Source organism: Physeter macrocephalus, chromosome 1 (genome assembly GCF_002837175.3).
Source record: "Physeter macrocephalus isolate SW-GA chromosome 1, ASM283717v5, whole genome shotgun sequence".
In the NCBI taxonomy this organism is placed as follows: domain Eukaryota; kingdom Metazoa; phylum Chordata; class Mammalia; order Artiodactyla; family Physeteridae; genus Physeter; species Physeter macrocephalus.
Genome location: NC_041214.2, coordinates 133,567,117 through 133,579,109, shown reverse-complemented (window position 1 = coordinate 133,579,109; position 11,993 = coordinate 133,567,117). Strand labels below are relative to the sequence as shown.

The following is an 11,993-nucleotide window of genomic DNA, read 5'->3' as shown; positions in this document are numbered from 1 at the left end:
CAGTGAAAACCTGATTTGAATTCAAAACAGGTTGAGGTGCCATACTAAGTTTAACAACTTAGTCAAAAATACAGATATATTTAAGTGTCAAGTACTCAGTAAATTTCTAATGTGCTAACATTAGAGCAAAATTAAAAGTGTGTATTAATCTATTTATCACCCAATCTTAAACAATCCCCAGACAAAATTCATTTATATAACTAAAAAAATACACTAATATATAATATACCTGCTTACAAACACATAGGTAGCCATAAATAAAACTTTATTCTTTAATTTCATTTACAAGCTACCAAATATTATGTATTGTACACAGTGCTGAACACTTAAATGGCTGTAGTCATGGAGGATCCAGACTGAATGGAAAGCTGTGGATAAAGAAAAGATAAAAGCAAAGTAATACTGTAACAGACAAGTGGCAAAAGCATGGTTTTGCCATAATAAAATCAACTGGATTTGTAATTATACATCAGTTCTGGTTAAAACAAAGTCTGAGCGCCATGCGATTCTCAGCTTTGTTTGTAGTCTGGCTAAAGTCTGTAGAGTCCTTTTGTCTTCTGCGGTGATTAAAATAAAAAGTTAAAAACTATAGCAGCAACAAGCAAACCCTGTAACAGGAAGGCAAGGGTTAAGAACTAAAAAAAAGTTTATACAGTGTGTTAAGGGAAAATATGTGCAGTTTATCTTCCATCAGCAGGAGTCCGACTGAGGGACAACATGATTCGGGCAAATCGCTCACAGAGTTCATGCGTGGAGTACGGAGGTAACTTCGGCGGCTCATGGAAACCTTTAATCTCCGTAGAACAATCAAGCAGTTTTGGCAGAAAATCTGTCAGCTTCTCTTGGAGGTTCGCTGCAAATATAAACAATTAGATATAACTAAAGATAGACAGGGAGAGAAATTATCTTCAAGAAGATTTATTAATTTGGAGTGGTCAGTTGATGTTTCATTTCAAAACATGTAAAATCATTACCATTTTGGGGGAAGAAGTAAAACATAAATGGCAACAGTAGTGTGCACAGCTTAGTTTGTAAATAAGAAAAAAAACTGATGTGAATATAAGCACGTTACAGAATATAAAAAATGATCATAACTAACATCTAATTCTAACTGCTTTTAATCCCAACACCCCAAGTGTCCACCTGCATTGTTTAAACTTACATTCCATTTCTTGTCCAAGATAGGAACACCATCGATTTCTCATATCTTCCACAGCAAGTATATCTTTCTCTTCCATTTCATCCACCAATAACAAGGGCAAAAATGGGACAATAAACTCATTCATGATAATCAGACCATTGTTTACTTCTCGATCCTCTCCAGATTCAAACAGTTCTGCAGCCTGCTCATTTAATTTCTTAACGCAATGAAAAAAAGACAACAGGTTTGTTTCCTTTTTTAATTAAATAAAAATGTAAGTGTTAATACTGAAGGCAACATAACAAGCATGTTCGCAGACAGTATTAGAACAAATGGAAGTCACAAAAAGCAACCTCAACCTATTGAGCAAGAAAAGTCTCTTAGAAAAGGCTATGCATATAACAACAGAAACAAAAGCAAAAAAGAAGTGGGAGAAATAATGTTTTTAAAGCTTACGTTCATTTTATTTTACTTTGATCATCACTATAGGGATCATTTAAAAATTTGTTCTCCAGAGGTGAATTTCCCCCAATTCTAAAATTTGACAAGCACTCAAAGTAATTTTAAAAACAGGGGCTTCCCTGGTGGCGCAGTGGTTGAGAGTCCGCCCGCAAATGCAGGGGACACGGATTCGTGCCCCGGTCCGGGAAGATCCCACATGCCGCAGAGCGGCTGGGCCCGTGAGCCATGGCCGCTGAGACTGCACGTCCAGAGCCTGTGCTCCGCAACGGGAGAGGCCATAACAGTGAGAGACCCGCGTATCGCAAAAAAAAAAAAAAAAAAAAAAAAAGAAAAAGAAATTTTTGAAAAACTCATCATCTTTTCCATAAATGTCAACTGAACAGGGACTGTTATATTTCTTGATTCAAAAATATAAAGGTAATCCATTAGTTCATTTATTCCTTCAACAAATTCTTAGTACATGCCATGTGCCAGAAACTGTTCTAGATGCAGGGGTACCCAAGTGATTAATACAGAAAACTCTCACGGAGCTTACAATCCCTTACAATACAGGGATCAGTAAACTTTTTCTGTAAAGGACAAGATAGGAAATATCTTAGGCTTTGAGGGCTATATCGTTTTCGTTGCAATGACTGATCTCTGCCATTGCTGCACAAAGGCAGCCATAAGTAAATGAATGGGCATGCTATGTTTCAATAAAACTTTATTTATAAAAACAAGTGGTAGGCTGGAGCACAGGCCAAGTGTGCTGACATCTAATTGAGTAGAAGAGAGAAATCCATGAGATAAGAAACAGAGACATAGGAGATAGATAAAAAGATACAGGTATAATAAGATGTTTATGTCTGAAGTCTTATGTTTACAGAATGATAAATATGATTTTTAAATAGTTTTAAGCTGAATTTCAAATACAATAATTTTATTATCTCTTATGGTTATATTATGTCATTCCTGTGCAATTTATCTTGATTTTGTAGAGAGGCTTATGCTGAAAGTCCAATTCAGCCACTAAGCAAATTATTTAACCTTCAGCAAACAAGTACTTTCCTAGCTTCAGCATCTTTACATGAAAAATGAGATACTATTACCTTCCTTACACAGTGGTTAAGAGGATTAAATGAGGTAAGCCTTTAAGTATCTAGTGTAATTTTTATAATTTGCATTCAAAGACATATAATTATTCTGAAATTCGATGTTAAGTTCACTAAATCAAAACATATCCTAGAAACAACTCAAACATAGTATGTCGAAAACCAACCTCATTCATTCACTTAAGAGTCCCGAAAGCCAAAGACAGAACTAGTAAGTCAGGCAGCCTTAATGCTTCTATTTCCTTCTTCCCACTCATCTAATAGTTACCAAGTCCTTGATTTCATTTCCTTTACCATCTTATATACCCTCTCTTTCATATTCATTGTACTTCTGCCTTAGTTGAGGCTCTCGCCCTCTCTTTCCTATCTCCTCTAGCGTTCTTCATTTCAAGCTTTACTCCTTTCCAGTTCATCTTCTAGTATACTACTGCCAGAATTATTTTACAAAAACAAACCTGATCATGCCAAACTTACACCAGCTTTACAATGGTACCAATGCATTAGAATGGTGCATAAGCTTCTTCACAGTCTGACATCAACAAATCCTGTTAGCTTCATCACTTCCACCTAACCCTGTTCCTCATAACTTAGCCACAATGGATTTATCTTCATTTTCTGTTGTATACTTTCCATGCCTTTTCAGATGATATTCCTTTGTCTGGAATGTTTTTCTCTCTTCTCTACAAGGCACTAAACTCCTATTTATCCATCAAGATCCAGATCAGTGTTTATCTTATCTCTTAAGCTTCTCCCCAACAATTCCAGGCATATTATTTTGCATATTTCTCGTAATACTTATTCTGAAGTATAAAAATTATCTGTGTACTTCTCTCACCAGATTGAATTCTCTTAGGATACATAATAGGTCTTACTTATCTTTGCATCCCTCAGAATCTGACACTCAGTAAATACTCAATGTAAAAAAAAAGAAAAACCTTAAAGGAACACTGAAATAATCCTCCTGAGATTTTATTTAAATCCCTATGTGAAACAACAAAGTGTGGCTGGTTTACTAACCTAAAACGATAAAAGAAACACATTCTACCATTTTATAAATGTCTTAGAATAACCATCAAGTTTTGGTTGTATTTATGTTTAAAACAGTTTTACCAAAATATTTCAATATCCCAACACTGTAACGTTTTTACATTAAAAATTGCTTTAACTCATTCAATGCAAAATTTTATACAATTAAATAAAACTTTGTACTTTTTAAAACTGAAATATATATAATTCAGGTCTTCCTTCTCAGGGGTTGATTAAAAACCTTTTGAAACTGACCAAATTAAGAATACCATCCTTAATGGATACAAACCATCAACAATTCAAGTCTTAAAATACACTCAAATGCAGCAAAATCAGCTAAGAGAAAAATGACAAGATCACAAGCTTCTAATATTCCCATTCAAAAATTCTGAAAACTTACCGCAGACTACAATTAACTTATACTATGTAGTTCTACTGAAAGAAAACATTTTACCAGTACACCTACTTCAAGTTTTTTAAAGTACACATAAACCAAGTAACCTATATAGATTCAAAAATCATACACTCCTGAATACCTTTATATATTTTATAGAAAAAAATTGCAACTTAGAAGTTCACAATCTATAGTCATGTTAATAGCGAAATAAAATCTAATCAGAAAAAAAGTATAAAGATGGAATTGGTAATTTTATACATAAAGGTTAGCTGACTCAAGAAACATTAACAAAGTACTCCAGATATCTAGAGAGTAAACTGGTCGGGGAAAAAAAAAAACTTGCTATAAAGATTTCTTAAAGTTTATAACAATAATAATATTTCAGCACATAGACAGTAAAAATGTTTGAGGAAAAAAATTCCATTGACTAGGTGAAAAAAAAGGATATTATACTACAATGAATCCTTTAACATCATGTACACCTAATATACTATTTATAAAAACTCAGAAAAATCTATTCTTTTTCTGGAATAATAATGATGATAATTCATCACATCATTTAGCCCCTCTTCTGTCATCAAAAGAGGGAATGGCAGAATGAGAAGAAATCCAAATATAAAAATGTAATTATTCTGATCTCATTTTAAGAACATTTCTGGTTCATCATCTGTAAAACTTAAGATCCTTAAAGAAGAAGGGATAAAGAATTGAGTGTATTTTCCCACCTCAAGGGAACAGACCCAGATTATAGACATCATCATGACACCCCATCAGAATTAATAGTCAATCACTTATATATGAGTCTGGAAAATTGCCCCAATGTAAGACAAAATGATAAAGTAAACATATACTATGTGCATTCAACTTACTAGTAAACATTCTCTTCTATAATGTGATATCAATTCTTCATCATGTCCTCTGTATGGGCCTTTGGACAAGAGTTCTTTGTTATTCTGATAAGCACAGATAAGGAACAGCAAGGAATCTATATAACTTAAAAAAAAAGTATAGCATTAGTATTTTATCTTTGTAAAGAAAGGTCAATTACAATTTTAAATGCTTTAAAATATACATTTAAATTTTGATTATCCAGAACATTAAAATAAAACATATCCTCTGATGATACACTGTATGCCTGAAGGCATCTTTTGAGCAACAGCCGCATCTGAAACCAGCAGATAGTTGTCTTAAAAGTAAAACAAACAAAAAACAGAGCTACGAATTAAGAAAAAACTGAGAGAAAAAGGCCATAATTGATGAATTCAGAGTTCCTTCTGTCTTCCTTGGTATTTATTTCCATTTAGACTCAAAATTAACACTGATGTGAAAGTCAACGATCTACTTTTTAAACAACATAATGCCATTTTTGTTTGAGGGAAGGATCAGATTACTTTGTTCCTTTATCACGAACAGCACTCGATTCATTCAGTGACTCTTTTTTAGTCAGGTTTTTTTTCTATGTGAGGGCACAGTTCTACTCATTGAGAAAAATGTAACAGAGGGGAGAATATCTAAAGGAGATGGGTGAAGTAGAAGGGAATAAATGCTTCTAAATCTGGGAAATCTAGTGGGATACAAACAGACAAAAGAAAACAGTAACATAAAAGGCAAGCAGGGTTAGGCCTTTGTTTTACAGTTAATATTAATATGTTATTGATATAAATCTAGACCTTAAGAAGTTCAAACTAGGTTTTAAAAAGGGAATATGGGAAAAATGTTTGAGTATTATATTTGTCTCTAAAATGATTATTCTTCTCCTAACATGCTGTAGGAAAAAAATATATACAGCTATATATCTGTATAACTGAAATATGAAAGACATTTTAAAATATTTCCTATGTGTCAGATTTTCCAATCATAATGTATCTTCTTACAAATTCAGAAAAATGCAACATCCTAAAAAGTGAAATACTGTACAGAAACAATGTTTACTGCCAATCAGTGTTACTGTTTATTAATTTCAGGTGCTCAGAAACAAGTCTATAGTCCAAATGTTAAATGTAGAATTATGTGGAAATTAATGTACACATTCATGACAAATCAAATTACACACCTGAAACTACTTCATAAAAAATAAGTTCTTTTAAGTATGTTTTGAAAACAGCTTTTCCCAGGAATTTGGTTTTGAGAAAACTTAGGGTATGAAATCTTATTTTGAAAGAATATGGGTATAGTCTCAGCTAAAGCTTTGTTTGTTTAAAGAGTGATAATAATATTAAATGTTGTTTTGCGCCACTAAGTTGAACTAGTTTGCTGGCACATCTACCTTTCCTTTTATAGCTATTAAGTTTCCTGTTGAAAGGTCTCCCCTGAATGACATCCATCTCTGGCTTTCTAGACCTGAGTCATCGCTCTGAGAATAGCTCTGAAACCATGAACGTGTTCTAATATTCTAGTGAAGTACACAAAACGTTCTACATTTTATCAACCTTTAAAGTACTTACATTTCAAGTAATCAGAATAAAATTCAGCAGTCCAGTTACCAAATTCTTATTTAAGATAAAATAAGCCTATGTAGCCTGATAGATTCTCTTTATCTTCCATTTTTACTGCTGTAAAATTATGGTTCCTAAAAACATGATTTCATTTCACTACTCACAGAAGTGATAATGACCCATCAATAAATAATTCAAATTATGGCTTTCAAATGCTAAGTTTTCATTAAAAACAAGTTTGACAGAACCTTCTGGCAATGTTTTATACACTGCTAGTTACGGTAACCGCTATATTTAAAGTGGTAAAATTAACATTTCTTTTTACAATATTCCATAAATATTATTTGTCACCATTACTAATTTTCTAGCTGACCTTTCACATTTGCTATGCTAAGAATATTCACTTTACCAACAAGAATATATTTAAGAATAAGCAAATTATGAAATTTAAACATAATTCCAAGTTATACTTAAAGTCCTTCAACAAATGTTAACTCAGAAAAGCTAATGTAGAAGCTATGCAGAGAGCAAGAAAATGACAGGTTCATCTTGTTAATTCTTATTGAGATAATGAATACATTTTGTCCTTTTCTGATTTCATTAAATTACACAAGAATACAGAGGTCTCTATTTCAATTCTTCTCTCCCTACTTAGTCGTGTGACCTTGACAAAGTTATTGCAGCACTGTGGAGCCCAGTTTCTTTACCTATAAAATGGAAATACCTTTTAGATACTTTATTCAATTGTAAGACCATATTAATATTTTTCTCAGAAAACTTAATCTCCAAAATCCTAAAGCTAATTAGAATATCCCTATTAAATAAAACTTTGACCAAAATATTAATAAAATAGAGCTACTGATCAAAACAGTTTTCTATTTCAGTGACCAAAGTGAATTATCTTAAAAGTACACAATCACTAGGACTTTAATAATTTGTATCCAAGTATTAACATTACTTTTTACTTTTGTGTGATAACTTTTAAGATTTTTTACTTTTGTGTGATAACTTTTAAGATTTTGATAAGTGTAAGAATGATGGCATTGTGTACTGTCCAACGAACAGAGCAGCACTGTCCAACAGAACTTCCTGCAATAATGGAAGTGGTGTACCTGTGCTGGCCAGAACAGTAGCCACTAGTCACGCGTAACTACTGAACATTCAAAATGTGGCTAGTATGACTGAGAAACCGAATTCTTAGCTTTAAAAATTTTAATTAATTTAAATTTAAATTTTTGCATGTGGCTGGTGGCCACCATGTTGGACAGCATATCTCTAGAAGTAATGTTCCATGTTGGCATTTAAAAAAAACAACATTATTACCTCAGGTGGAGGTTTCTTATACTTTACACAATAAAAAAGAAAAGGAAAAAAAAGAAAGAAATCAATATCCCTTTTACTTGGTGGCAGTATCACAGTATATTTTAAATATAGCACATAAAAAAATCCTTTGTCAAGTAAATTAATGTTAAAGGATATGAGTTGAGAAATACATGGATAATAAGTAAATACACATTAGTGAATAATCTATAATGGTCAATAAATCAATATGTATCCTTTTCTTCTCAGTAACAATGATTGCAATTTAAAAAGCAGAAATTCCTTTAAAACCATCTGTAATTTGTATGAGAAGTAATCTAAAATATTTACAGTCGCAGTATTTAGAAGACAAGTGATTAGTTTTCTACAGCTATATTTTTTATAGTACCTGGAAGTTCAGAGAAAGAGATAGATTAGAAACACTATCTCTAATTTGAAGTCAAGATTAAACTCAGAACAGGAAAAAGGCTAGTGACTGGAAGGTAGATGTTGGAGAATACAAAGAATTCCATTTGCTGGGCTACCAGCTACTTCGGTCCCCAGCAAACTTCTCGGCTTCAATCTAATCCTATTCCATTCTAAGTTTCAATTGTAGTGTTTGAGAGCCGATAAAAACAGTGACAATAATGCCAGCTTTACAGATTTAGCTTAAAATGGAAAATATATTGTATGTGGGGTATATGGGAACTCTTTGTATTAATTCTGCAATTTCTCTGTAAATCTAAGTTGTTCTACAATAAAACATTTATTGAAAATATACACTGTGAACAAAACCTTTTCTATAGATGAGGTCACATCTGAATAGAATACAAAAATTAAGCTCTCCTTTTCATGTGTGTCCATTTTGCCTTACCTTTCTCTTTGAAAATTTTCTAGCCCAATTATGAGATACATGGTTGTTTCCCTGAATTTTCTATAATCCTGATGCCATTCCTGTAGGTTAAAGAAAATAGTAAAAGTATATAGATATTAAAACTACAATGAAAACTGCTTATAAATACACTGTTTTGGTAACTGTTTGAATTAACAGAAGCAAAGAGTTCATAATTAAAGATAAACTAGACCTAAACCAAGACTTTACTGTCTTACATACAAAACTATTTATCGGTATAATAATAAATGTAAAAATTATTAGACATCGAAGAGAAATTAAACAACAATGATCTCACTAGAAGAAAACAGAAATACAAAGGCAAGATAATCAGTCAGGTAGGTCATCTCTCTCTCTCAAAAATTCTTCAGTGTAAAATTTTATTATTACGATATCATTATAGAATATTTGGGGTGCATGTATTTTTTCAAATTAGTGTTTTCATTTTTTCCAGACATATACCGAGGAGTGAACTGCTGGATTATATTGATGGTTCTATTTTCATTTTTTTGAGGCACCTCCATACTGTTACCCATAGGGAGAGGGAAAGGAGGAGTGCGATAGGGGTACAGGATTACAAAATACAAACTACTATGTATAAAATAGATAAGCAGCAAGGATATATTGTATAGCACAGGGAATTATAGCTATTATCTTGTAATAACTTTTAATGGAGTATAATCTGTAAACATACTGAACCTATGCTGTACACCTGAAACTAATATAATATAAAGCAAATACACTTAAATTAAAAAAAATTATTATAGATCTACATCACATTGAAGGTAGAAGGTAAATGAAGCTAATTCCTCTAACAGGAAGCAAAGCTTGAAGACTGTTATTTGAAGCACAGTTTTAAGGAACTGAAAGAAAAAGAAAAATGTTACATCATAATAAATTTATTTAACCTTTTAATTTTCCCAAATTTGTGTTAAATTTTAAATGTGGTTGCTGAATACTCTTTTCAGCTGAGCTATGGTGAAAAAGATAAATGCATTTCACATTTCAACAGCCTCTCCCTCCAAAACAACTCACAATTATTGGGTATGTAATGTGACTAAATGATTCAGAACTCACAACTTACAACTCTAGAAAATTAAAAAAAAAAAAAAAAAAAAATCAAGATTTTTTTTCTTAACTTACTTAATAAAAATTGATTCAAGGAAAATCATAACGAAAATTCAATATAGAACTAACCTAAAGGATACAGTGATGACAGAAGTGTGAAAGATTTTATATACATATTATTATAAGTAAATGAAAATAAGAAACATACAGGCCAGTTATTGACCAGCTACATTCTACTTGAATATGAATCATTTTAATTTTTAATTTTAAAAGGTATAATTTCCACACTATTAGTAGACCTTAATAACAAATAAAGGTAAAATTGTCTTGCAAGCATAAAGTTAACTTTTCTGGGGGAAGTATTCAAATTGCCACTCTATTGTCATTAGAATCACCTTAGAAGTTGTTCAGTAGGTAAACTTTTTCTTTAAAGCGTTAGACAATAAATGTTTCAGGCTTTGCAGGCCATGCAGTCTCTGTTGTAGTTACTCATCTCTGCGGTTGTAGTGTGAAAGTGCTGATATGCAATACCTAAACAAATGGCTTGTGTTCCAATAGAACTTTATTTAAAAAAAGCAGGTGGTGAGCTGGATTTGGTCTGTGGGCAAGGTTTGCTGATGTGTGACTTAGAGCAAAACAAAGATACGTGGGATATACAGAATCCAAAAACATGTCATGTAAATACCTATAAGACTTAGTGGCTCTGCAGTTAGAAAAAATATGAGAAGTTTTCATAATAAAAATATGCTGAAGCCAATCTGATGAAGCATGCTTGTAGAGAGACTATAGAATCAAATCACAATTAAAAAATCAAGTCCCATGTTACTTGAATCTTGGAGACAAGGGTAGAGTTAGCAACCAATTTGCCTGCCATCTCTGGCATGTATTGTGTGTCCATTTATTTGTGGCTGTGCTCCTAGATTTTCTATTCTGCTTTATTTTTTAATTTACCTATTCTTATGCTAATATTATTATAAAGCATAAAGGTTAAAATAATTTGTATTGATTTCAAGTAAAAAGCCTACCTACCTTGTTCTTCTTCAAGAATGTCAGGACTAGAGTGAGATCTTTGCATTTCCATAAAATTTTTGAATCAGCTTATTAAAGCTCCATAAAACAACTTGTTAGAAGTCTGACAGAAACTGCACAGTATCAATAAACCATTTTGGGGAAAACTGACATCTTTACAATACCAAGTTTCCCAAACAAGATACGATACATGTATCCATTTGTTTAGGTCTTCTTTATAATGTCTCCTAAAGCCATGCACATTTTTTGCTAAATTTGCTGCTAGGTACTCCACAGTTTGGGTACTACTAAAAATGCTGTTATTCTTAAGAATTTCTATCTGATTATTTGTTACTGGTATAAAGGAATAAAACTGATATTTGACATAAGACTTGTATGTTACAGAGCTCTCTTATTATCTTTATTTATCTCCAATAAATTTATCTGTAGATTTTGTATTTTCTAGGTATAAAATCTGCAAATAATGATAACTTTGTTTCTTCTTTTGAAATCTCTTACTTTTTGCTTTTTTTTTGTTGCCTTACTGTCCTTGAATTTCCAGTACAATGCTGAATAGAAGTGCTAATGGCATACATGCCTGTCTTTTTCTTGATCACAAAAGGAAAGCTTTCAATGTTCAGATTTCTTTATGATATTTGTTTTTCAAGACACTCTTTAGTAGATTAAAGTAGCTACCTTGTTTCTCCAAAGAACATATACAGATTGCCAACAAACACATGAAAGGATGCTCAACATCACTAATCGTTAGAGAAATGCAAATCAAAACTAAAATGAGGTATCACCTCACACCAGTCAGAATGCCCATCATCAAAAAATCTACAAACAATAAATGCCAGAGAGGGTGTGGAGAAAAGGGAACCCTCTTGCACTGTTGGTGGGAATGTAAATTGATACAGTCACTATGGAGAACAGTACGGAGGTTCCTTAGAAAACTAAAAATAAAACTATCATATGACCCAGCAATCCCACTACTTGGCATATACCCTGAGAAAACCATAATTCAAAGAGTCATGTACCACAATGTTCATTGCAGCTCTATTTACAATAGCCAGGACATGGAAGCAACCTAAGTGTCCACTGACAGATGAATGGATAAAGAAGATGTGGCACATACATACAATGGAATATTACTCAGCCATAAAAAGAAACGAAA

General features: G+C 32.3%; 1 protein-coding gene across 1 annotated transcript in view; it reads right to left on the bottom strand.

The window, feature by feature from the left end:
- Window positions 1-349: 349 nt before the first annotated feature.
- USP25 (ubiquitin specific peptidase 25) overlaps window positions 350-11,993 on the bottom strand; it is a 141,245-nt gene continuing 129,601 nt past the window's right edge. Inside the window, exons 23-26 of the mRNA XM_024120127.3 lie at window positions 8,726-8,805; window positions 4,987-5,110; window positions 1,163-1,358; window positions 350-853 (exon numbers count right to left, since the gene is read on the bottom strand). Coding sequence (XP_023975895.1) covers window positions 681-853; window positions 1,163-1,358; window positions 4,987-5,110; window positions 8,726-8,805 — 573 coding nt within the window. The 3' untranslated portion in view covers window positions 350-680. The remainder of the gene's footprint in view (window positions 854-1,162; window positions 1,359-4,986; window positions 5,111-8,725; window positions 8,806-11,993) is intronic.